Raw genomic sequence first — 27308 nt, forward strand, 5'->3', positions numbered from 1 at the left:
AGAGGGCCTGAGTTCAATTCCCAGCACCCAGATGATGGCTCACAACCATCTGTAATAAGATCCGGTGCCATCTTCTGGCCTGCAGGGGGCACATGCAGGCAGAATACTATATACATAATAAAATATAAATCTTTTTTAAAAAAGAAAGAACAGCATTCAGGAGGCAGAGGCAGGCAGGTTTCTGACTTGGAGGAGTGGAGCAGTGGGCGTGGTCTTGTCTGCCCCTGGGAAACTGAGGGAAGGGTCTCTCCCTCTCACTCTCATGGCAGAGCGAGGCATATGGTGGGAGCAGAGCAGGCGGCTTGCTGTTGGTCAGAACCACTGCAGTGGCATCTAACCTGTCCTGTATCAGTGCGTGTGCGTGTTCACCCCACTTTGAATCTCGCCCAGACTCGTGGACTCTGCAGAGCTCTGTGAATTCAAGGCCAGTCTGGTTGGTCTACAAATCAAGTTCCAGGACAGCTAGGGCTACATAGAGAAACCCTTTCTCAAAAAAAAAAAAACAAACAAACAAACAAAGAAAAAATAGTAACATATTTTATATATAATATACATAATATAATAACGCATAAACAAAGCGTGATAATAGAGGGTAAAAACAGTTTTCGAGAATTAATGTACATGCACTACATGTGCATGTGTTTGTAGATCAAGGCTTTAAAGCAACTCCCAGAAAGATCCAAGATGGGAAAATACTGCAACAAAACAGTAGGAATCTGAGTGTTTCATATTTTCTTGCTCATGTCAACTAAAAAAATTTAATGACGCTTTGCAATGAGGAAACAATAGTAGAATAAACTCTATCTGTAAAAAACAAAAACCAAAAACACTGTTGCTTAGGACAAGGGAAATACATTTGTTGGGACAAACTTCTTCACTCCTAAACTGCCAAACGCGTAAGTGCCCCAACCTTCTGGCCAGTTCTTCTGGCATCCGCTTTGGAACCAAGGCTTTGTCCAGCTGAATCTCCAGGACAATGTATGTCCCCGCTTCCAAATATTGCTGCAAAGACATTGTTATTGGTAAATCTCATAAATAGACAGTAATGAATCACTCTTAGTAATATCAGGAACTACTTAATGAACTGCATATGAAGTGCAGTGTCCATGGCTCTAATGTTTTACAGGGGATAATAATTTGACAGGAATGTAGCAATAGGGGTTAGCTCATGGAAGAAAGTGTTTTCTTGTCTTTTCTTGGAAATTTTCACTCCAGTGGATCCTACTGAACCTTTTAAAATTTTTAACCTTTCTCTCTCTCTCTCTCTCTCTCTCTCTCTCTCTCTCTCTCTCTCTCTCTCTCTCTCTCTGTTTTTTGAGACAGGGTTTCTCTGTGTAGCTTTGGTGCCTATTCCAGAACTACTCTGTAGACCAGGCTGGCCTTGAACTCACAGAGATCCGCCTGCCTCTGCCTCCCAAGTGCTGGGATTAAAGGCGTGTGCCACCACCCCCGGCTCTGTCTGGAACTCTTTTAAATGCGTGCCACTCTTTCTTCCAGTAGCCCTCTTGTGTTTAAGCTTTGTCTTCAACTCCTTATATCTTCCTAGTCTTAACCACCCACAACTCTGACTGCTGAATGCATCTACCCAGACTTATTTTTGCCAGCATCCTAAACACAGCTCTCTGATGTATCCATGTTTCTCTTTGAAGCTTCTCTTAATGATGGCAACCTTCTACAAAGCAACACCTGAAACCTGAGCTGCCTTTAACTTTTCTTCATCAATCTCCCTGTCCCCACAAATTTCCCAAGCCCAAAACCTGGCCCCTTAGGCCACTGACTTCCTTTGCTTTGACTCCTTTCCCAAATCCAACTGTCATCAGTGCACAAGTGTACGGTAAAAGACCCACACGCCCCCACCCCACCTTCTGTATGAAACCTGGACAAGAAGTCTGGGGTGCGCCTTTAATTCCAGCACTCAGGAGGCAGAGGCAGGCGGATCTCTGTGAGTTTAAGACCAGCCTGGTCTACAGAATGAGTTTCAGGACAGCCAGGGCTATGCGGAGAAACTCTCTCTTGAAAAACCAGAGAAAAGGAGGAGGAAGAGGAGGAGGAGGAGGAGATGGAAGAGAAAGAAGTAGCAGCAGCAGAAGCAGCAGTAGTAAAAGTAATAGTCTGGCTGGCAACACACTTTCTAATTCACCATCCTTCACAATCCTAATGTCTGTGAGTCAACCCTTTGGCACAGATAAAGCAGAGGGCTTACTGAGCTCTCTTTAGGTCCTGTATCCAATGCCCAGCTCAGAAAGAGGCAAGACGGAGCTCACGAGTCCCCTGCAGAATGAAGCTAAGCAGCACGGCAAGCCACTCGGGTTCTCCAGACTCTGTCTCTCCCTACCTCCACTCCTCTCTACGGCGGTTCTCAACCTTCCTAACGCTGCTGCCCTTTAACACAGTTCCTCAGGTTGTGGGGACCCCCAACCATACAATTATTTTCACTGCTACCCCACAACTGTAATTTTGTTACTGTTATGAATCATACTGCAAATATCTATGTTTTCCGATGGTCTTTGGGGGTCAAGACCCACAGGTTGAGAACTGCTGCTCTTTTCATCCCCTTATATCATACCCTGGATTCGTTGATATAATTTTTCTCTGTGTCATCACTCAAGCTGTTCTCTGACCATGGAATGCCTCTCTCTGTCATCACTGTGTTTGGGTTCACCTTTTCTGTAATGATTTACCTGGGGCTATTCCATCCTAACATCGTCTCCTCTGAGTCTAGCAAGAACTTTCTTTCACTACTGTTCCTGTTACAGCACCCACCGACATTCTGAGTCACAGCTAAGAAGATCAATCGGGGCAGGAGAGCAGGGGGTCTTGAGGGCAGACGGACTCCTGGTGTTCCATGTAGACTTAATGAAACATAAAACTTAATTTTGGAAAAGACCTTAAACACAATCCAGTACCAACTTACTTTAAGGTCTCAGTGAACAAACTTGCCCAGGGTCCTAGGCAACTAGAGGTGACTCATGTCCCACCTTCCACATTTTCCTTTAAAGCTGTTGTGCTCAGTGAAGGTCTGGTGAAGTGAAGTGAAATTTTATTGCTAAAATTCTGAGTACACTTACCTGTCCTTCTAGATTGTGGCTCAGAGGGGTCTCGCCTTCCAGAGGAGTATCTGAACTCTGAGATTTTATGCTAGGTGCTTGCTGAAACAAAAAGAAACATCAAAACTTGGACTCTTTCATGGTCTTCATAGCAGTAGGGACATTAAAATGCAAAACACATCAATACAATACACCAAATGGGAAGTTAATACAAGCGTCCACTTAAAGTCTAAGAGCCTACCAAGTCCCCAGGCCGAGCCCGTCCTTCTATCTCCTTGTCTTTCACGGCTTTCTCTTCTTTCAGATTCTTGGAAACAGGTTTCGACAGTGGGGAGTTAAGACCCCCTGCTTTATTATTGTGAGCCAGATGGTGCCCAGTGTCCCTGAATATGCTGAACAAACATTTGGTCTGAAAGGAAGGAAAGGAACAAAAACAAGTCATAGGTAAAGGGGCCACCCAAAGGGGTCATTTTCTCCAGACCATTTCAGCATCCAGAACAGAGACCCGAAGAACCTCATTACATCCCTCACTTGTAGAACACAGAAAACCACAGAAAATCAGTGGCTTCCCTACTATTTAAAGTGGTAGGAGGAGACCTCAGAGCTGTACTTGGTGTTGATAGACAGTTCTGCCTGCATGTGTCGCTGCAGGCCAGAAGAGGGCACCAGATGTCATTACAGAGCCACCATGTGGTGTTGGAGTAGGACCTGCTGCTTGTTCATCCAGGCTAACTTAACCCTAAAATAACCACACAGAAATTGTACTAATTAAATCACTGTTTGGACCATTAGTTCTAGCTAACTCTCACATCCTGATTTAACCCGTTTCTATTAATCTGTATATCGCCACGTATCAGCATGTCTGTCTCTGGTGTGTCCACGGCGTTTCTCTCTGACTCTGCTTTCTTCCTCCCAGAATTCCATTTAATTTTCTCCACCTACCTAACTTCTGCCTTATCAAGGGCCCAAAGCAGTTTCTTTATTAACCAATGAAAGCAACACAAAGACAGAAGGACCTCCTACACCATTGTGGTTGCTGGGAATTAAACTTAGGACCTGTGGAATAGCAACCAGTGCTCTTAACCTCTGAGCCATCTCTCCAGTCCCTGGAATCATAATTCTTGTTATCAGAAAAATTTTAATCTTTGACACATGATTCTGAATTACTTCAGTAAATAACTCATTTATATAGAAGAGACAGTATTTGTCTAATTACTATTCACTAATTAATTTATAATTGAAAGAATGAGGCAAGTTTAAAGTTCACAATAAAACCTTGGTATGGTTCAAACCACAGTTAAGTTTGTCATGTTTTCTAGGGGAAAGTAACTTCTGAAAAGTTTAACAATGTATTATGTAATCATTGTAAAGACAGGTGTTTTTTCTCATACAATACATCCCTACCACAGTTTCCCTTCACTCCAGACCTACCACTGCCCCCACCACACACTTCCTCCCTCTCCTTGATCCACTCCCTCTCCATTTCCTCTTTAGAAAAGAGCAGGCCTCATGGGGAGCTTGGGGGAGGGCTGAAGTGGGGAGGGGAGAGGCAGGAAGGGGAGCAGAGAAAAATGTAGAGCTCAATAAATATCAATAAAAAATTTTTTTAAAAGAAGAAAAGAGCAGGCCTCCAAGAAACAACAGCCAAACAGGACAAAACAAGATACAATTAAACAAGGCAAAAGCCCTCATATTGAGACTGGACAAGGCAACCCAATAGGAGGAAAAGAGTCCCAAGGGCAGGCAAAAGAGTCAGGCGTATGCTGCTCCCACAAAAACCCCAAGCCAACACCCACAGCACATATAGAGAAGGCCTGCACCAGTCTGCACCAGATCATGGCTTCCAGCTTAGTGTTTTAATGGGATTCTTGAGTGTGTGGACTAGTGGGTTTCTGATTCTTGTGGGCTCTATTGGGCTCTTTTCCTTCTGTTGGTCTGTCCTGTCCAACTTTGATGTGATAGTTTTTGCTTTATCTTATTATACTTTATAAAATGAATGAATGAATGAATGAATGAATGACAACCTAGCCACAAGGGTAAATAAAGGTTATTTATAGCTGTCATTTATAGCTGCTGGGAAAGGAAAAATTAGTTTTCTCCCATGGAGTGACACTGGGAATATCACCCACTCCAGGGCAGGCCTCAATGTCCAGAAGTAGCTGACCAACATAACGGATTCCACAGTTTTTTGTGTACTTTTATTTGACAGCAGTTTGGTGGTTTTGTTTGATTTTCCTGTTTGGGTGTTTTTTGTTTTGTTTTATTGGTTTTGGGGGTTTTATTGTTATAGTTGGGCTTTTGTTTTTTTGAGAAAAAAAAAACAAAGTTGGGTGGGTAGGGACGGGGAGAAGATCTGGAAGGACTTGGGGGAGGACAAGATTATGACCAAATATATTTAAATTTAAAGACTGTTTTAACTAATAAAATTAATTTTTTTTTGAGAAGGGGTTTTCTGTGTAACAGCCCCTAGTTGTCCTGGAACTAGATCTGTATAACAGGCTGGCCTTGAACTCACAGAGATCCGCCTGCCTCTGCCTCCCAAGTGCTGGGATTAAAGGTGTGCGCCACCACTGCTAGGCAATTTAAATTTTCTTAAATTTTATTTGTGTGTATGTGTGTATGTTGTGGAGGTCATCAGACAACTCTGAAGAGAAGGTGACTCCCTGCCATCTTGTGGGGTCTGGGGATCAAACTCAGGTTGTCAGACTGCCTGCAAGTGCCTCTACTGTCTGAGTCATTTTTCCAACCCAAGTAAAAATAGTAAGATAAAAAACATCCATGTTCAGGCCTGCCATGGTGGCACACATCTTAAATTCCAGCATTTGGGAGGCAGAGTCAGGCAGATCTCTGTAAGTTGGGAGGCCAGCATGGTCTACAGAGTGAGTTCCAGGACAGTCAGGACTACACAGTGAGACTGTATCTCAAAAGACAAAGTTCAAGCTCTTGAAATTTTAGAGGAATCTAAAACTGCAAAAAATAAAAATGTATGCTGGCATGTCCTGTCACCTGGAAGACAGAGGCAGGAAGGTTGCAAGTTCAAGAACAGCCTGAGCTATAGACGAGAAATTGTTATTACAAACACTGTTAACAACCAGGGCATGGGGAGGCTGGAGACCCAGCTGGAGACACTAAATTTACTCAGCACCAAAATGACTTATAGAAGTGGCTGATTAAACCCAAAGACAAAGGCTTCTCCAGGAGGTCTCTTTCCAGGACACAGTGTTGAATACCATATACTGACTGGTTCTAGATGTCAGCCGCACAGCCGTGACCAGCACACAAATGGAGGAAACATTAGGATGACACCTTTATTACATTTATTCTTACCTTTTCAAAGACTGTACTGTCCAGGTAGGGATGAACATGAAAAGCCCCCCTTATCCTCTTCACCCCCGGATACAAGAGTGGGACCATGTTGACGTACGCCACGCCATGAAACGAAAGCTGATTTTCATCATCAGTCTAAGGGGACAGGAGCAGAGGCATCAGAGCACAGCGCAGCGAGGCAGGCAGTGTGGAGGCTGCTCTACGAACAGGCTCTGCCGAGTAACCAGTTGTAGGTCTTGGCTCAGTCACATAGACACTTGGGACCTGGCTTCATTTCCACTAAGATGTTGGCTGGTGGTGGCGCACGCCTTTATTCCCAGCACTCAAGAGACAGAGCCAGGTGGATCTCTGTGAGTTTGAGGCCAGCCTGGTCTACAGAGTGAGTTATAGGACAGGCAGGGTTATATAGGGAGACCCTATCTCAAAACAAAACAGTTTTCATTGTACACATTCCTTGTAGATGGCACTGTGTTACACAAGGACATGTTTAGTTGGGTATGAATATGCACTGAGCACACTCTTCAACACACCCTTCCCCTGAGTTCCTTTGGGATTAAAGGCATGAGCCACCACTGCCCAGCTGACATTACTTTATTCTTATGGCTGAAAAAATTTCATCATGTATTTAAAACCACGTTTTCAAAGCCACTCCTCTGTGGTTGAGGGCCTGGGTTGGCTCCCTAACTGCTGTTGTGAACAGTGATGTGCCAGTATCTCTGTGCTGGCTGGCAGTCATTTGGACAAATACTCAGAAGCCGTACAGCTACAACAGATGTTAGATCTATCTTTAGTTTTCGAGGAACCTCCACACTGAATTCATTGAGGTTGGACTACTTTCCGTTCCTACCAGTAGTACCATAAGGCTCCCTTTTGCTCACTGTGGTGGTAACATTTTTGTTATACAAAAAAACCTTTATCAAAACCAAATCAAATAACTTAGATGTTTGTTAGGTGCCTGTTACAAGCTGTGTGTCATGCTAGGTTCAGTGCAGGCCATAAGCAGTATGAGCCCACCCTCACAAAATTTACACACAAGGAATAAAGACGAGACACATACAGGAAAATGACAGAAAGCATGCCCATAAAGCTATGTCTTCCCAGCACTGTAGCTTATCCATGAGTCTAGAACATTCTTTAGGTAAGTCTAAATTTACTAGACTGAATGGATTACTCATTTTGACCTAGATAAAAATGACTATTTTTTTATGGTACCTCTGGTAAGAACATAGCAAAGGGTCAAGGGGAAATAAGTATCTGAAAGTAAGGCTTGAACAAGTATTTGTGAGCAGCAAGGAACTTCAGCGGTCAATCATCCAGGTTTTCCTGGAACACACCAAGAAAGTCCAAGGCAAAGAACCACAGATTGGTTGCATTAGGAAAAACAGTTCCATAAAATCAGATTAGACAAAGAGTAACACATTTAATTTGATTGGTCACTTCTAATTTTGAAAACTGAGATGAAGGCTGTCTCTGTTGCCTAGGCTGTTCTCCAGCTCTGGAGCGCAAATGAGCCTTGTCTCAGTTTCCCGGTTGCTGGGAGTCATGGACAGAAGCCTCCATACCAGCTTTACTTTGGTACACGTTTACCTTCTCAATTTTGCCCGGTTTCCCTTTAGGTACAGTAACCAAAGGCACTCTTGTGATCTCCACAGGCCAGAGCCGGCAATCAGCGATTCGCTTCTGGAAACTGCAAATGAAAAACCAGCCCGTCAGCACCACACTGCAAACACTGGCTGTTATGGCTTAACAGGAAATATTCTTCTTCTGTAGAAAATAATGAGGACAAGGAGCTTGGGTATGACTCAGTAGCAGAGCAAGCCCTTGCTTAGTCCTAAGTATAAAGTCTATCATCCAGAAAGTAATGAAATACATGTGGGATGTGTGTGTGTGCATGTGTGTGGGGTGGGGAGGAGGGAGAAGGCGAGGGCGAGGGAGGAGAGTGACTGTCTTATTAGGCAGGTGATTCTGCATTGGTTTTTGCAACAGTCTCAGTACTATGGCCCAATGTGGAGGCTGGAAAATGCAGGCTCACTTCCACCTTGTCTGCGAGTTTTGGAGCTTGGTTCTTTTGAAATTAAGATAGCTCATTGTAGTAAGTCCTTGCTATCCTGACAGGTGGTCAGGAGTCCTTGCCTTCCTGACAGGTGGTCAGGAGTCCATGCCATCCTGACAGGTGGTCAGGATGCGCAGATGCACCTCTGTTCCTTCTTTAAGGACAGTCTTCAGAATAGTGACCTGGAGCACCTTCACTACTCAGACAACAGGATGCTAAAGATTTCATGTCTCAGTGATAAAGCCATGGACTGTGTGTTGCCCTTTGTACCCTTGTTAAAAAAGTCTTCTGTCTCCCTCCTCCCCCATTTATGTAGGGCATAAAAGCTGTGGAAAAATAAACGCAGGTGAATTTCAGCATGTCAGTCACTGGAATGCCCTTCCCAATACTTTCTAAGTTTTCTGCTTTTTGATGTTGCTGTTTTTTGTTTGCTTGCTTTTTTGAGACAGAGTTTCTCTATAGCTTTGGAACCTGTCCTGGAACTAGCTCTTGTAGACAGCCAAAGCCAGCACAGTAACCAGGATAAAACCTAAATAGCTATTTTGACAAATTACTGGAGACTAACAATTGAAAACATTCTAGGGAACCCAGATGTAAGGGTTGCCTCTTATGGATGTTAATTGCAGGGCCCCAAAGAGAAGAGAAATTTAAAGCTTCAGGGATGGGTGGGAAGCAAATGTTTTGAAATATCCTTGAGTATTCATTTTTATTTTTATTTGGTTTTTTTGTTGTTGTTGTTGTTTTGGGTGGGGGGGGTGTTAAGTTGGGAGCGTAACCCCTAGCCCCCAGGCCTGAGAGTTGTATTGGTCTGGATTTGGGATTTTTGCGTTGGCAAAGAGCTCGCGTTAGGAAAAATTCCTAACAGAGTTATTTTATTTTTGAGAAAGGGTCTCGATGATATAGCCCTGGCTATGTATACCAGGCTCATCTCAAACTCACAGAGTGAGTTCTATCTCTGTCTCACCAGTGCTGGGTGGGGTTAAAGGCATGCACAAACTTGGCCTTTTTTTTTTTTTAATAAGTTGGACAGTGGTGGCAAAGGCATGCAGATCTCTTTGAGTTTGGGGCCAGCCTGGTCTACAGAGTGAGTTCCAAGACAGCCAGGGATGCACAGAGAAATCCTGTTTGTTTGTTTGTTTTAAGATTTATTATTTATTATGTATGCAGTGTTCTGCCTATATTCTTCCTTCAGGCCACAAAAGGGCACCAGGTCTTATTACAGATGGTTGTGAGCCACCATGTGGTTGCTGGGAATTGAACTCAGGACCTCTGGAAGAGCTGTCAGCTCTTAACCTCTTTTCAGCCCGAGAGGTCCTATCTTTAAGGGCCACCACCAGAGCCTTATGTGTTCCGAGAATAAAGTTGGCTAGACAACTCCACCAATGTCCAGACTCTGTCTCTCACAACAGGTTGAGAGGGAGGAGAAAAGGACTCCGAACTCCTTCTGAGAACAACAGCCTGAACCTACAACACAGAGAGAACTCATTCCCACCCCTCCAGCAGAAGCCTGGCAGCAGCCGATGGCACTCAAGAGAAGCAAGACTTCAGCAGAGAAAGCAGCAGAACCGAGTTCCCTCTTTCTAGGGCTCTTAGGACAGCCCAGAGAAGACAAGGGAGGAGAAATGAGCCAGAAACCAGGCGCACAGCTATGACAAATGTTCACCATATCCAGCTCCTAAACAGATCAAGACCAAACCTCACGCTAAAAACCCTAGTCCTGACTTCCTATTTCCCCAAACCTAATGCCCAGATACAAATACAAGATTAAAAAGGGCCAGTGACTCAGTGGGACGCTCATGGTGGAAGAAAAGAGATCCCAAAAAGTTTTCCTCAGACCTCATGTATATGTGATGAAGTGGGACTTCACAAAATTCGAAAGATATGAATTTGAAATATGGTGGCTGAGAATAAGCCACCCAGTGATGTCTGTGGGGTCAAATCATCTCCAGTCATGGACCACTGGACAAGTGGCGGGTCCTGCGCTTCTCAAGTTTCTACTGTCCTGAGTGTCATGCCCACTGTCATGACTGTCATGTTCACTAATCTCATCTCCAGCCAAAACTTATCATGTAGTCAGTACAATTATCCAGCAAAAGGAGCCCTGTCTGGTGAGGAAAGACTGCAACCTCGGTTCCCATCCAAGTCAACAGCACCAAATGTTGTGGCTTAGTGGTGGGTGAGAATGGATGACAATATACAACAAACAAACCATGTGGGCGTTGATGGGGGTGGGGGCAGTCAAAGAGAAAGTCCAGCCTGATGACCAGGAAAGGGGAGGAAGGCAGAAGAGAATGAGGAACTGCCTGAGCTTGGCGCCTGTGTAAAGAGCCTTACGGCAGCCGTGATGTAGTGACATCAGCCATAGGAGGGCTAGGCCTTTGCCTGAAGACAGACAAGCCATGTGCTGCCGTGGGACCGTGGAGCTGGCTGGACCTGTGCTGATTACAGACAGGTGCATCTTTCCGGGTGGCAGTGGACAGGCCAGTATAATGCCTGAATGTTAACAACATGACCAGGTAGGAACCAGAAGCACACCTGTGAAATACCTACCCAATGTTTCTATAAATGTAAAAGTATTCTGAAAAAAATCTGTTTTTAAAAGTCAGAGCTGAGAACTGGGGTTGCAGCCACACTGGCGGCCTTGTGTTTGTCATCTGTAACCAGCTCTCTATGGCAGAGAAAGTTATCTGGGTCTCCTGTCTTTCCAGAATGATACCCTGATTCATGCTGGGGACAATGTGTCTAACTAAAACAATGCACTTCTAGTATAAATTTTATCTAGAGATGATCCATGAGACATAAATACAGGTTATTAGGTTCCTGAGTGCTTCTGAGGGAGAAGATTCCTAAGCACGTCTACCACCGAAAGACACAGATAAATCCAGACCCCCTCTAGCAGGGAGAGTAGAACCAAAAAACTAGGTTAGCCGGTTCAGTGACTCTGTTCCAGGAACTAGCTGACCATAAAGTTAGATTATAATCTTGAGAAACAGGGAGTTACCCTCTTGTAATTATCACTAGTATTTTCGGAATTTTCCAATGACGCCCTCCCTACCCCCTTTGGGTTATTGGGTTATGGTTTCTTCCCTTAAATACCCCTTCTCCCAGCTACTCAGGGTCAAACTCTACCCCTGCGTGGGAAATGAGTTTCGGCCCCAGTGCACTGGTTCCTGTCCTGTCAATAAACCTTGTGTATTGCAAAAAGGACGGTCTCTCGTGAGATCCTGGGGGGTTGTGTAACTTGAGTGAGAGTCTCCCCACTCCGGGGGTCTTTCACCACTAGCAGCATGTACGCTTTTAAATCCACACACACTTCCTTCTCCCACTTTCTGCCAGCAATGGGAAGTGCAAGCCAGGGCTTCAGCAAACATTTTTTTTCATGTGTCTGCGTATTTTGTCTACATGTATGTATGTGTGCCACATGCGTTCCTGGTGCCCACAGAGGTCTGAAGATGGCATTGGGACTGGAGTTACAGATGGGTATGAGCTGCCATGTGGATACTAGGAGTCAAAGCCTGGTCCTCTACAAGAGCAGCCAATACTCTCTCCTCCTGGTCAGCTCTCTGGTCTTGGTGCTCACAGATCTGCCCTAGTCCCCAAAGAAAAGAATGCAAAACCCTCTTTCCACCAGAAGGCTACAGGGACTTTTTTTCTAGCCTGGTGGTCTTTGCATAATCTGAGCAGCCAAAGTCAGCTTGGAACCTTCTTCCAGATCCATCTCATAAACCTATTTTTCTCAATAAATCTGTAGATCCCATCTTTGCAGCAGGTGTCACATGGACTTTACAAAGAGTTTCAATGTAGTCACCTCTGCTCTGTGTTAAGCTTACTTTGTTCCTCAAGTAGATCTAGCCATGTTTTGTCGTGTACACAGGACTGAGTTAATCATCACAAGAATAGTTTTCAGCAGATTATGCTGTATTTAAATAAGCCAAAACTAGCCTGACAGTGGTGGCGCACGCCTTTAATCCCAGCACTCAGGAGGCAGAGGCAGGTGAATCTCTGTGATCTCAAGCCTGGTCTACAGAGCGAGTTCCAGGACAACCAGAGGTAACCAGAGAAACCCTGCCTTGTTGGGGGAGGAGGGACAGTACCCAGCCTGCAAGCCTGGCTGGTTAGGTGTGCATTTTTCGTTCCCACCTTGCAACAGCAGAAGGGTCAAGGTAGCAGCGACTCTCCAAGTCCCAGACGATCCTCTTCTTGATGCATTCTGCTTGATTCCTAAATTCCTTGTCCTATGAAATAATCAGAGGGAATTTTCTGTTTATTCTGGTGGTCTGTGAGTGTTCTCATACATGACAGCTACTGTGGCTACAGGTCTGAGAAAATCTCCTGAGATAATGCCATGTTTATATCAACCCATTACTAGGTGCCAAATGTTTATGCACAGAACCTCAGTCAGAGATTCTCAATTCAGAATATACATAAAAATCATGGAGTTTAAAAAACGATCTCCTATTGAGTGGCAGTGTGTACTTATTTATCTAATCTTATTAGAGTCCTGAGAGCAGCTGACACAGACTGTGTGCACGTTCTTTGCTGTCTGCTCTTGAATACAGCTGTGACGTGACCAGTAGCAGTTCTCTGAAGTGACAGACTGTCACCTGGTTCTGTGAGCCTGGGTTTCTTACGTCAGAATGTTTTTGCCACAGCGACAGGAAGCGAAACTAAAACACCACTGCCATTGTTTTGAAGAGATTTCCAGGGCTGTTTGGAGACGTCCCAGGCCTCTGCATTCCTAGTTCTGAGGAGGGTGAGGCAGGAAGATGAGGTCAAGGCCAACTGAGGGCTCAACAAAAGCTTTACAGATTTTAGTTTGGTTTGGTTTTGGAGAGAGGGCCTAAGTAGACCAGGCTGGCCTAATGGCCAGCCTGGAACTTGCTACTACGTGCAGTCTAGGCTGGCTTGAAGATCTTTTGCTTCCTGAGTGCAAATATCACAGGTATGTGGCGTCACACCTGGCTCCTCTGCGGCTAATTTTCAGGTACAACCATGGCTGAGAAACAATTATGTACAGTAAACATAAGATCCAAATATATAAAATAAATGTAAATCTCAGGGAAGTGTGAACAGCCACTGAACAAAGATGAAAAGACATTTCACACTTAAATGTGTGAGGCAAACTGACATGCTTCCCTGCTCCTGATGTATATCCAGTCCTGCAACAAAAACAACACCATGGAATAGACAGAAAAAGAGGAGCGGCTTCTTGTTTGTTTTTTAGAGACGGGTTCTCTCTGTGTACCCTTGGTTGTCCTTGAATTCGCTCTGTAAACCAGGCCTCAAACTCAAGAGATCTGCCTGCCTGTGCCTCCTGAGTGCTGGGAGTATGTGCCAGTTCCACTATAACCAGGAGTAACTTCTTGATATGTTCTAGTTCTGGAAATACAATTGAATACTTCCCCAAAGTCTAGATTACCTAAAAAAAAGTTTTGTTTTTTTTTTTAAAAAAGATGTATATGGGTGCTTTGCCTATAGATATAGATGGCTCACTGTGCATCATGTGTGCCTGGTGGTCAGAAAAACCAGAAGGGGCATCAGGTCTGCTAGAACTGGAGTTATAGATGGTGGTGGTCATCCACATGAGTGCTGGGAATCAAATCTGATTTTTCTGATTTTAGCGAATATGTATAATTCCCTTATATTTATTATTTATTTTATATATTTAGATCTTATGTTATATATCTTAACAACTGAGTTATCTCTCCAGTACCAACAATTTTTTTTTAATTTTTAAAATTTTTTGGAAACAGGGTTTCTCTGTGTAGCCCTAGCTGTCCTAGAATTTGCTCGCAGACCAGCTGGTCTCAAATTCACAGAAATCTGCCTGTCTCTGCCTCCCAAGTGCTGGAGTGCTGAGATTAAAATTATGAACAACCACAGCCAGGCTAAAGTGAAGCCCTGTCTTGAAAAAAAGAAGAAAAACCATTCTCTATAAATCTTGCTACAACGCTGTCTAAATGTTATTTCATTACCTTTGGAGTCATCATCAAATGGAAAAGCTAATAGAAATGTAGCCCTAGGAACCTTTTATTGTTTTCTTTTCTTTCTTTTTTATTGTTTTCTTTTAAGCACTTGTGTTTGATTGGTAAGTCTGTCCTGAAATCTGACCCCCTTCCTGTCTTTCCCAGGAAGGGACCAGGCTGTCTCTCAATCTCCCATGGTTGTGCTTATTATGGGAGAAACCCTGACAAAGCAACTGTTAGGGAAACAAGATGGGAATGAATTAGGAAGGAGACACATACATGGAAGAAGGACTTTTACTGTGTGTGTCTTAACTTCAAATCTTGAAATGCATTATTCTTGCTATAGTTTGGAAGCCGAATGTCTCTGTGTTAAAGGCCCCACAAGTGGTACTACTGGTAGATTTGGAGCCTTTAGGAAAGGAAGCCGGATGGAGGCTCCTTAGGTACAAATCAGAGAGTCCAACCCATCACAGTGTAATGTAGAACTCTAAAATAACTCTAAAGCCATTTCTGACAACCCTGAGGCCTCTCAGCACAGTGCCCCTCCCCTGGGAACCAGGAATCTAACAATTACACAAACACATACTGAAATGTTGGGAACTTTCCATTTCCCTGAGCCTTTGTGAATGCTCTCCAGAAATTGGGCCAGATAACCTTTAAGATGTTGACTCAGTTCCTGATGTATGTGCCAAGTGGGAGGCCTCCTGGAGACTTGATTTGACTCAGCCCCTGGGAAAGGGGTCAGAGTGACCCTCAGATGTCTCCTCTTACCTGGCAACCGCTCTCCAGCCCTTTTGAATAAGCCAATCATAATAGTTAAAGAACAACCCTCAGACACCCCCTTTACTTCTGTGGCTTTTTCCTTTAAAAGTAGCCTGTACCAGCTATTCAGGGTCTTTCTGGCCTCTCTCTCTAATGCTGAAAGACCCTGTCATGACAGAATTAATAAAATCCTCATGCTTTTACATCAGCTGTGGTGAGAGAGATGGTCTCTTGGGGCAACTCCTCCTGGGTGATTGGACAATAGGGTCCAACACCAGAGCCAAAGCTCCAGTGAACCACAGAGACATTTTCTCTTTATAAGTTATCTTGTGTTCATTATAGTAACAACCAAATAACATACTTATCTACTCAAAAAGAAATAAATGCAATAGAAAGAGTAAATTGGATGTAAATTATTCCGTTTGCAGAAAATTAGTTATTGATTTTCACAGTTTTGACAAATGCCAAGTGTGTGTGTGTGTGTGTGTGTGTACATTTCAGTTTCACAAAGGGTTTATAATCTGTTAATGCATGGTGTTTAGCATGAAAATTCTCTCTCACCTCAGGGTGGTTGAGTTCTCCTTCCTCCTCCTCATAGGGACCACCCACAATGAATGCATCAGGAATGTTGTTAGCTCCTGGAGCGAGAATGTTAGCAATAGGCCATTTTTTAGGCCGGGGAACAACTTCTCTTTCTCCTCCAAGCTTCAGATTTCCATTCTTGAATACCATAGGGTAGTCTTTCTAAAACAGTAATGCCAGATGTGAGGACACTCGCAAAGGACTTTGGAAGTTAGTCTGCTAATGCCGGGTGGTGGTGGCGCACGCCTTAATCCCAGCACTTGGAGGCAGAGGCAGGCGGATCTCTGTGAGTTCTAAGTCAGCCTGGTCTAGAGAGTGAATTTCAGGACAGACAAAGATACACAGAGAAACCTTATCTCAAAACCAAAAAAAGAAAAAAATGTTTGCTTACTACTTTTTCCATAGAATTCTGGGTATTATCCCAATGATACCTATAGGGCCTGTGCCCTTCGCTCTGTCTTTGCCTATGTATAACTCTGTGAATTACAGAAAACAAGATAAAATGTAAATTATTCTTTTAAAAAGTGTTTTACTCATTAACTTATATGTGTGTGCATGCATGTGCACAAATTTGGGAGCTGGTGTTTTCTTTCCCTATGTCATTATAGGGAAATATACCTTACTCAGCAATATACCTTACTCTTTAAGACATCTCACCAGCCCACCCCCAGAAATCAGTAGAAACCTCAAGTTGGAGCAGAGCAATGCATAGATGTGCCACACAGTCATGGGCTTGTTCCTAGACAGGAAAGCAAACATCCGACTCACCTTGGGTTATTCCAGTTTCAGAAATAAAAGTCAAGTGTCCCTGGACCCATCAATCCCCAGCACGAGTGTTATGATAATTTGCATGCACAAAGCCATGCCAGCAGCATGGGTGAGGTCACTAATTTACTGCACCGTGGGCCTTTCCAGCAGAAACCTTATGTGTTCCTGTATCTAGAAATCTGAGTTAAACAATACCTGTAATTAAGGAAGCAGGTGCATAAAGAGATACTTACACACAACCCATAAAATAATCCACATATAAACACACCAACTTTAAACGGTGCACACTCTTTGGACCATAACTATATGGTGATTAATATAAATTACATGCAATGTATAGACTGTGTAACTGCATATGGTTATGAAAATATACATGTAAAACAAAAAAAAATCAATGTTAGTTTTTAAGCCTAAAATAAATCTTAGCCATTGGTATAGTGGGTTTGAGTGCAGACTTGGCGGGGAGGAACATGGCCCTGAGTGTAGGCTGGCTTGAACCCGTGCAGACATCTGGGAGCAGGGCTTTACCTCTCCAACTGCTGGAACTTGCAGCCCAACCATGTAGTTCTGCTGAGGCCCTACGGGCATGAATGACTCCGGAACGGAGTAGGCAGCCTCCAGTGTGACCTTCAGGAGATTGCTCGCGGACACCTGGGCAGCTGTCAGCAGCGGCTCTGTCACAAATACCTTCACACCAAGGCTGCACTGCTATAAAACAAAATTACGCAGCACTCAGGAAAATTGCCCTAGGTCTTCATAGTCTTTACTAACATTGTTTGCTACTATTGTTTAAAACAAGATTAAACTTAATTATTTTCAAACAGAGGACTTAAAATTTATTTTTTCCCCAGGTACCAGGAGTTGAAGAAAGAGTCAAAAGGAGAACTGGAGAGTTTTGCTGAACTGGAGTCCTTTTCATTCTACAACAGTGAGGTAAAAAACAAACATGCAGGCCGGGCAGAAGTGGTGCATACCTTTAATCCCAGCACTCAGGAGGCAGAAGCAAGCCAATCTCTGTGAGTTCAAGACCAGCCTGGTCTACAAGAGCAAGCTAGTTTCAGGATAGCCAGAGCTGGTACACAGAGAAACTCCATCTGGGGACGGGAGGGGGGGCAACAAAACAAACAACAAACACACATGGAACAGGAGCTGGATGGCTCCACACAGAACATAACCAGTAGGCACTCACGAAGTGGGATGGAGTGCTTGTATTTTGCTAGCCTGTATTTTATGATTATGTGGGATGTGTTGCATGTATGATGTGTGTATGTGTTCGGGCACATATGTGCCATGGTGAGCATGTGGAGGCTAAAGGACAACCATGGTCTTCACTTTCCACTGGGACTACAGGCCCAGGTCTGGCTTTACAGGGACTATGGGAATTCAAACCCAGGTACTCATATTTGTATGGTAAGTGCTTTATACCTAAGCTGTCAACATCACCATCACCATTGCTGTTATTATACAGGGTCTCGCTGAGTGGCCCTGGCTGGCCAAGAACTTCACCTGCCTCAGCCTCCCAGGTGCACACAAGGGTGTGCATCACCACATCCACTCCCTTATGGTTATTCTTATCATTTAAAGTAGTCATTTATCATAAGGTATTTTCAGTTGGGCAGTGGTGGTGCAAGCCTTTAATCTCAGCACTCTGGAGGCAAAAGCAGGCAGATCTCTGTGAGTTTAAGGCCAGCCTGCTCTACAGAGTGAGTTCCAGGGAAGCCCAGGCTATGCAGAGAAACTTTGTCTTGAAAAAAAAAAGGCATTTTCAAGTATTTGTGTGTGTGTGTGTGTGTGTGTGTGTCTGTGTTTTTTATTTATGTGAATGGGCGTGGTCAGAGAACAACTTGTGGAAAGTGGTTCTCTCCCTCTACTGTGTGGTTCCTAGGACTGAACTCAGCTTGACAGCTGAGTGTGCTCCCCATGAAGTCATCTCACTGGCCCCTTACATGTGTATTGACTGCTAATAATATGCTAATAAAAAAGACAAGTCCCAGCCGAGCTGTTGTGGCACACACCTTGACGTAGACAGATCTTTATGAATTTGAGGCCAGCCTGGTCTATAGAGCTAGTTCCAGGACAGCCAGAGCTACACAGAGAAACCCTGTCTCAAAAAACCAAAAAAACAAAAGAGACATGTTTCCTTTCATTATTCGTATCATAGCTTTATGAGTTACGACAAACCCTGTACAAAATACTGTCTTTGAGAAGCACCAAAAAAGTGAGTAATTAATTACTGGGCTGGAAGGGGGTAGGAAGCAATGACAAAGCCTAATTTTACAGGCCGTAAAGGAGTTTGTGACTTGGATCAGCAAAGGACATAAAGAAAAAATAATTCTGGGTTCAAAGAAAAGCTACTGTAAGGGGACTAAAGAAGTGTGTTGTGCTGTCTTCTACCCAAAGGTAAGTACGTGCCAAGATTACTCATAAGGAGCCAACAAAAGCTGAGGTAGTGCGGAACAGAAAACCGCAAAAACAAAAAGTCTAAAGACACTTAAGAAGGAGAATAGGTTGGATTTGGAAATTGACTGTAGTTAGGATCCATGGGTATAACTTAGGAAGGAGAATAGGTTGTGTAAGCCCTGGTCTCTGGTCTCCATCTTTGGAGGCCCCGTCTCTGTGCCCGCCAAGTCTTGACCCCTCCCCAGTTTATTTAAACTGCTTCCCCGGTGGTCGTGTTAGTGGCCTCCCGGTTCCCCCTTGGGTGGTTCCCTTGGGAACCCGAGAGCACAGGAATCCCATTAAACCTGGATATTTTTAATTTGGCTTGTTATGATTTGGCTTGATTGGGATTTTTGTGTCGGCAGAGAGCTTGCCTTAGGAAAAATTCTTAACAGGTTGGATTTGGAGAGTAACCGTAGATAGGATCCATGGGCGTAATTTAGGTCCTATGTCATGTCATTTCATGGATGGGTACTGTCATCATCCCAAAGCACTAAGATTTTTTAAGAAAGGATAAATTTAGGGAAGATGCTGAGTTCCGTTTAGAATGGTGTGTCCGGATGTTTACCGGGAGTCACTGAGGAGAGTTTCAGCGTGCTGCAAAGGCTCACAGTTTGGAATTCAGGATAAGGTATTGGCTGGTACTGTTGAATTAGAGGTCTTCAGCCAGAGAAGGTCTGCCATGCCTAAGTACATACTGTTATACATAATTTAACCCATTGGTACACAGCTCAAGAAGCATTTACATAGTTAAGCCTTACCTAAGTTACTTGCTCATCTGTGCAAAGTAACCAATATCTGTTCTTTGCCACATCGGTTCATCACAAAGGGTTATAATCCAAAAGGTGGGACTCAGCCTTCTGCGTGCCGTTTACCAGAAACTAGCACTATCGGTATTGTGAAAGGAAGTGCCCAATACATTGTACTCAGCTGAACTCGACCTTAATAGCTGGATTATGAGGCAGCTGAAAACACTAAGACTTAAAACTTGGATTACCTTAGAGCCTGGAGAAGGAGTTTCTAAAGGTGACCCCTGCACAGGGTGTAACGGGACTGTCGTTTCAAAGGAGTCCTCTCCTATAAGGTCAAGAGGAGCCAAAGAAAGGGTCAAGTCAGAGCTAATGCAGGCACAGACACATGCCAACATTTCCCACAAAAACCTGAGTTGCACACATTGTTAGAAATAGGTTGATTTTTTTTTTGTTTGTTTTTTCGAGACAGGGTTTCTCTGTGGTTTTGGAGCCTGTCCTGGAACTAGTTCTTGTAGACCAGGCTGTTTTTGAACTCACAGAGATCCGCCTGCCTCTGCCTCCCGAGTGCTAGGATTAAAGGCGTACGCCACCACTGCTCGGCTTAGAAATAGGTTTTATGCATTTTGTTATTTTTCACTTTTGGATAAATTACACATCTGACCTTCCAGTAAAGGAAGAAGGTCCACCACAGCTTGGCCCAGAGTTAAGGTCTTCTCATCCTTCTGTTTCTTTTCCTTTGGTAAAACCTCAGTCACGGTTACTAGAAGAGTCAAAGAAAAGGAGAACGCTTCTAACAACTCCATCAGATGGCAAAGCCACAGCAAGCAAAGTCCAAGTTAAAGAAAATGAGTTCTGACATGGGGGTCCATAGCTCAACGGCAAGAAGGATTGTGTGATACTTCAGTTTAAATCTCAGTAGAGACAGCAATCACAGCAACATCAACAATTATCCTGAAACCCAAGGAGGCGCGTCAGGGAGAAGTCCCTAGCTCAGTCACTTCCGCACTTTGTCTGTAACACATAAATGTAGAGGCAACAGAAGCATATTGCTCTCCAGCAACAAAGTTACTACTCCTTATCTCAGAGAACCACTGTTCCTATTGTATTATCATAAAAAATTACTGACAGAGGTGGTCGCACACATTGTAATCTAAGTACTGAGGTGGAAGCAAGAATTGCAAATTCAAGGTCAGCCTGGATTACTCGGTGAAACTTGACCTTACTTCTTTAGAAATTAATGCTTTAGATAGGATCTCATGTATCTCAGGCTGTCCTCAGACTCATTCTGTAGCCGAAGTTGATCTTCAACTTCTTATCCTCCTTCCTCTACTTCCCGAGTACTGGGATTAAAAGTGTGTACTACCGTTTTAGTTGGGGTTTCTATTGCTGTCATGAAACACAGAGGACCACACTGGGCAGCTCACAACCACCAGAAACTCCACTGAGACTCCCCTCACACACAGCATACACACATACAAATGAAACAATTTTTTGTGAATCTGAACCCACTGGTGTTTCTGTGGTGCTAACCACTTAAGTATGAACTCTGGCATAGAGAGAAAAAAGGTGACCTATGGAATGTACTGTTGCGGGAGGTCCTTCTGCTCCTCCAACCAATAGCTGCTGAGATACCAGCCCATTGGGGCGTGGTCTCTCTCCCTTTCAAAAAGCGGCTACTTCCCTCCACGCTCTCTCCACTTCCTGCTCCGCCGGCGACTAGACTCCCTTCCTGGTTGTGCAGAGGGCTGGGACGGTGATCTGTGAGTTTTTTCCACTTTAAATAAATACCACCCTATTAATCATAATTCCAAACTGGTGTGGCATTGTTTGTGACCTACGCCTTCAATGTACCCTTCATCTCTCAGGGGACTTAAATTCCTTCTCAACACCTTTCAGCCTCTCTCTTTGCTTTTACACAATGTCCAGTTGTACTTTCTGAGAAATAGGAACATGTATCTACTCCATCATCTTAGAAGTTTCATTCTTTTTTGATTTCTAGTGAACACACTACGATTATAAATGTTTTTCTACTGTAAGTACATTTTACAAGTCTTGTTTTCTTTTTGTAGTGGTGGGGAACTCTACTACTGAGCTAGATACTCCCTGCTCTCCCCCACTGCCACCCTGTGTTTAGCATTTGATATTTTACTGTTTGGTAATTCTAAATACATTCCACTTTTTACTGATTTCTTTGTTCCATGAAATCAGTTTTGGTTTGTTTTAAGTTTCCAAATGAAATTTCTGTCTCTTTGATACTGAGCAGTGATTCTCCTAACTGTAATATTTTATCTAGGAGAATATCTGAGCTGTGCATGGTAGCACACACTTGCATCCTTTAGGCTGCACAAGTAAGATGAGAGCTCAAGGTTAGTCCACAGACATCCCCTGAATGCACCAGGCCTCAGAAGATCAGGGATCAGGCCTGGTTAGTACTTGGATGGGGGAGAACTCAGGGCAATCTGGTTGTGTAACAAGTTCAAGGCTAATTTAGACTTTATAGCAAAATTCTGACTCAAAAAAAAAAAACACAAGGAAAACTTCATCTGTATACACAAGGAAAACTTCATCTGTATACTATTGATTCTTCTGTACTTGCTGTGGCCTAGAAAGTGACTAATTTGTTTCATAAAGCTCCTGTGTGTGGTGCACACATGCCCATTTCTACTAATCACCAATACACACTCTTTTCTTCTTTCTAAAGAGGGAGGATGGTGAGTAGAGTTCATTTTCCTGGGCCTAGAGTTTTCAGGCCCATAGTTGTACTGGGGACATGATTTCAATCCCACATCCTCATCTATGGCAGCCCAAGGCTTTGTTCTTGTGGAAACATTAAAATCCACTTCGAGATTTCAGAGCACTGCTCTCTCCCTTTGTTCACTGTGGGGGCCACCCATGATAAGCTAAGTCTGGGCAGGTTACCCAAAGGAAGTTCTTTATTTCCAACTATTATCACCTGGGACTCTGGCCATCGATGAATTCAAATGGAGTCTGGAGTCTCAATAATTTACCCTGAGACAATGCCTTGCTGCAAGAGGAACCACAGGCTGAGACTGCCTGACCCCCACCCAAGAGCAGACCATTCAAAGGAAATGCCTGGTATTCCAAGAGCTGTAGATAGAGACACCTGCCAGCACACCTCAACAGGACACCCCTAGACAAATGTCAGCCAACCAGGGGCCCTAAACCTCAGAGACCCCTCACCCCCACCTTTTCTACTATAAAAACCCAACTCTAACTGAGCTTGGGGCTCTCCGGTTATTCCAATATGTTGGATATGCAGAGAGACCAAGTTTACAAACTTGATTAAAATAAAGGCACTTTGCTTTTACATACGGGACTCGGTTTCCTTGTTGGCTTGCGCAGAGACCTCATGGATTTGGGCATAACATTCATCAGTGTTCACTACTCAAAACCTCCAAGTGCAATTTGCCTTGCTCCTGGGAACTAAGGGACCACTCCTATCCCGTGGCTTTGGTTACACCCTTCAGCTCTACTTTCTTCATTCATTTTGTTCGGGAAGAAAGCAATCAAGGTACTCCTCCTCTTGTGGATTTCAGAGAAACAGAGCAAAGTGAAAAAAGAGGGAGGAAGTAGAGAGAAGAAGGCTGGTAAGTACTCCTCCACTATTGGCTAGTTCACAGAGAAGTCACACTTGACGCTTGAATAGGCTAAACTGGAGAACTTGTCCCTTAAGAGGCACCTGAGACTTTTACCCCAAGGTGCAGCTTTTCAGCATCTCCTCTATAGTGGTCTTTTATTTGTGTTTTAATAAATAAAGCTTGCCTGAAGATCAGAGGGCAAAGCAGCCACGCTAGTCAGCCATACCGGCCAGGAAGTATAGTAGCACACACCTTTAATCTAGGACCCGGGAGACAGAGGGAGATGGATCTCTGTGAGTTCAATGCTACCACGAGGTACACAAGAATGATTCAGAAACAGATCCAGGTGGTGGTAATTCACATCTTTAATCCCAGTGTTTGGGAGTCACACATTTTTAATCCCAGCACTAGGAAGGTAGAGATAGGAGTGATATGGCTGGGCTGAGCAGAGAGAGGAATACAAAAGGGAAGAGACAGGAACTCAGTGGAGTAAGGAGTCTGAGGATTCATGAAAACAGGATCTTGTTTTTTCGGTCTGAAGAGAGGTAAAATGTCTCTCTAGTGGATGGCTATTTTGCTTTTCTGATCTGTAGTTTGAACCCCAATATCTGTCTCTGGGTTTTTATTATTTGTGCTACACTCCTCTGTCAATTGTGAGTTTGGTGGTCTATTGTGGGACCCCAAGAATTTTTATGGAAAAAGATAGAGATAGGATCTAGCACAGTAGTTCTTAATTCCTCCTCCTCCTCCTCCTCCTCCTCCTCCTCCTCCTCCTCCTCCTCCTCCTCCTCCTCCTCTTCTTCTTCTTCTTCTTCTTCTTCTTCTTCTTCTTCTTTTGTTGTTTTTCGAGACAGGGTTTCTCTGTGTAACAGTCTACAGAACTAGCTCTTGTAGACCAGGCTGGCCTTGAACTCACAGTTCACTCTGCCTCCCAAGTGCTGGGATTAAAGGCATGCACCACCATCAAATTATTTTGTTGATACTTCATAACTGTAATTTTTCTACTGTTATGAATCAAAATGTAAATATCTGTGTTTTTTGATGGTTTTAGGTGATTCCCCCAAACGACTCATGACTCATAGGGTGAGAACAACTGGTCTAGAATATTTTCTGCATTTCCAACTCTTATATCTTGAGATCTGAGGGTTTGGTAAGCACTCATGAACTTTATCATTTAAAAAACTGAAAAAATTACAAAATGAAAAATAAAGCCTGAAGTTGACTGAGGTTTCTGTTCCACCTGGTCCTGCAGCCATTAAGTCCCGAAGGAATCACACAGAGGTCTACATTAGTTATAAACTGATTGGCCCATTAGCTCAGGCTTCTTATTAACTCTTATAACTTATATTAGCCCATTATTCTTGTCTATGTTAGCCACGTGGCTTAGTACCCTTTTTCAGCTAGGCAGTCACATCTTGCTTCTTCTGTGGTGGGGTCACAACTGCAGGCCAAGCTTTCCTCTTCATAGAATTCTCCTCTTCTCGTTGACCTGCTTCTACTTCCTGTCTGGTTGTCCTGACTATACTTCTGCCTAGCTATGGGCCAATCAGCATTTATTTAAAATATAATTGACAGAATACAGACCACAGTGCCACAGACTGATGTATGTGCTTGTTTTCACCATGAAAAATTTGCAATCAACAAGAAGGCAAGCTTTCATAATTAATAAGTCTTCATGTGGTTATTTGGGAGCTGTCTGGCAGGACAGAGAAAGACTTGCTACACACCAGGCTGGAAGTACTCAGGACTGAGTCTTTTGGACTACTGGATGTTTGGTCTTTACAGTGTGAGGTAGACTACCCCAACCATATCATGGAACTCAGTCTAGTAAATAACTCCCTCTTAACATACATTCATGTAGTCTGTTCTGTTCCTTTAATAGTGGTTCACAACCTTCCTAATGTTATGACCCTTTAATATAGTTCTTTATGTCGTGGTGACCCCAACCATAAAATTATTTTGCTGCTACTTCATAACTGTAATTTTGCTACTGTTGTGAATCATAATGTAAATATCTGATATGCTACCCATTTGTTTAGACCTACGGGCTGAGAACCACTGCTCTAGAGACTTCTGACTACTACAAAGACTACAGACTAAAACATACGTCAATGAAGTGCCTGCAGTGCAAGCATGAGAACCCGACTTTAGAACTCACATAAAATGTGGGAGCCTATAGCAAGCATATGCAACTCCAGGTGTTGTGGGGTGATAGGAATGGCCCCCATAGGCTTATATATTTGAATGCTTAAGGTGGCACTAGGAGGTATGGCCTTGTTGAGGTAGGAATGGCCTTCTTGGAGGAAGTGTGTCACCAAGGGGTTTCAAATGCTCAAGCCAAGTTCAGTGTCTCACTTCATGCTGCCTGTTGATCGGAATGTAGAACTCTGAGCTACCTCTCCAGTACTGTGTTTGCTTGCATGCTCCTTGCTTCCCATCATGAGGTAATAGAATAACCTCTGAATTTAAGCAAGCCCCTGTTAAATGCTTTCTTTTATAAGAGTTGCCGTAGCTTCACATCAGTAGGACAATGACTAAGACAGCAGGTTAGGGTGGTGGGGGGTTGGGCAAATCTTGAGATAGGTAAATTCCTGGAGTTAATGGGCTAACCAGGGAGAGACCCTACTTCAAAAAACAAACAAACAAACAAACAAACAAACAAGGTGAACAGTAATATGGGATCAATATCCTGATATTGATCTCTGGCCTCTGCACATATGCACATGTACATGTACACACAACAAAATACATAAACTCACCTGAACACACACACATGTACACACACACACACACACACACACACGCACACACACTACAGATCAAAACAAAGTAAAAGAGCTAGCACACAAGTGTAACAAATTACATCAGAGATAAAAGAATGTTTACATACAGAAAACATCCACCCTATCCATCTAATTCACTTAACAAAGACTCTTCAAGCGTCTGTTATGCTACAGATATTTCTATGAATTGGAGATTCTGAAATAAATTAAATCCAGACTTGATTTTAAGAAGAGCATCTTTTAGCAGCAGAAGCAAGTGAAAAATAGCCACTTAGGATGGTGCATATACAAAAGCAAAGAAAACACGGGCTACCCAGTGAGGCCCAAATGTCAGATAAACAATGAACAATTTTAAAATATGTATCAAGTTCTGTGGGTTTTTAAAAAATCATTTACCCTAAAACCTGACAACCATAATTATTGGAATACAAATGAAACTTCTAGAAGAAAAAGTATGGAAAACTGATAAAATTAGCATGTCATGGTTTCAGATGCAGGAAGCAGACAAAGCAAAGCCTACTGCGTTACACTCCATGCAGCCCTCCCATCACAGTGCTGAGTACTCAGAATCTCTGCACCCTTGAACCATGAGACTTACGGAATAAAGGTTTGTGGGCGAGGTCATCTAAAGTGATTCCTCCATCCGGACTGAGCTCAATGCTGCTAGTAAAATTGTACTTAGCGGTTCCTTCTGGAGAGACAGTGATTTTTGAAGAGTCTCCGAGGACTGCCTGATTGAACTCTGCACGAACAAAAGTAACTGGGGTATCTCCTTTAAAGCCTTTCTGTGGGCAGAAACATCACATTACAATTTCAGATACATGACTTTTCTGCATATCTGGTAGCCTATCTTATCCTGAACTAAACATCATTTTGTTTTTTTCTCTAACAAGCTACACCACAAATACAGATGGGACAAGTAGAAAATCATCAAACAAATGCAGTTCTAGCTAAATGCAACATTCTACGTAAGAGTCATTTTCATTAAAGTTTAAAAAGGTATCACTTTTTGTATTATCTGAACCTAAACATATATTGCTATATATCTTTAAAATTTGAGAAAAAATACACAGGGAAATAAACTTCCTATGGCCTTATTCTAATGTGCAGGAACTACTAACATTTCAGAATATAATTTTATGTTTCATTGTGCATGTGTATGCATGTGTACACTTTGGCATACACATTATTAAACAAACAGCTCATTGCCTATGTCATTTTAAAGAATCC

The 27308-nt window shown here is 43.3% G+C and overlaps 1 protein-coding gene across 6 annotated transcripts in view; it reads right to left on the reverse strand.

The window, feature by feature from the left end:
• Positions 1-27308, reverse strand: part of Cfap70 (cilia and flagella associated protein 70) — a 60535-nt gene that overhangs the window by 28667 nt on the left and 4560 nt on the right. For all 6 annotated transcript variants that reach the window (XM_050127024.1, XM_050127028.1, XM_050127027.1 and 3 more), the window contains 11 exons: positions 26677-26863; positions 20358-20456; positions 19942-20021; positions 17034-17213; positions 15717-15899; positions 12568-12662; positions 7962-8061; positions 6375-6509; positions 3289-3456; positions 3069-3149; positions 911-1002 (listed from right to left, as the gene is read on the reverse strand). In XM_050127024.1, coding sequence (XP_049982981.1) covers positions 911-1002; positions 3069-3149; positions 3289-3456; positions 6375-6509; positions 7962-8061; positions 12568-12662; positions 15717-15899; positions 17034-17213; positions 19942-20021; positions 20358-20456; positions 26677-26863 — 1400 coding nt within the window. The remainder of the gene's footprint in view (positions 1-910; positions 1003-3068; positions 3150-3288; positions 3457-6374; positions 6510-7961; positions 8062-12567; positions 12663-15716; positions 15900-17033; positions 17214-19941; positions 20022-20357; positions 20457-26676; positions 26864-27308) is intronic.

Source organism: Alexandromys fortis, unplaced genomic scaffold (assembly GCF_014885135.2).
Source record: "Alexandromys fortis isolate MF-2015 unplaced genomic scaffold, M_Fortis_MF-2015_v1.1 scaffold_233, whole genome shotgun sequence".
Lineage (NCBI taxonomy): Eukaryota > Metazoa > Chordata > Mammalia > Rodentia > Cricetidae > Alexandromys > Alexandromys fortis.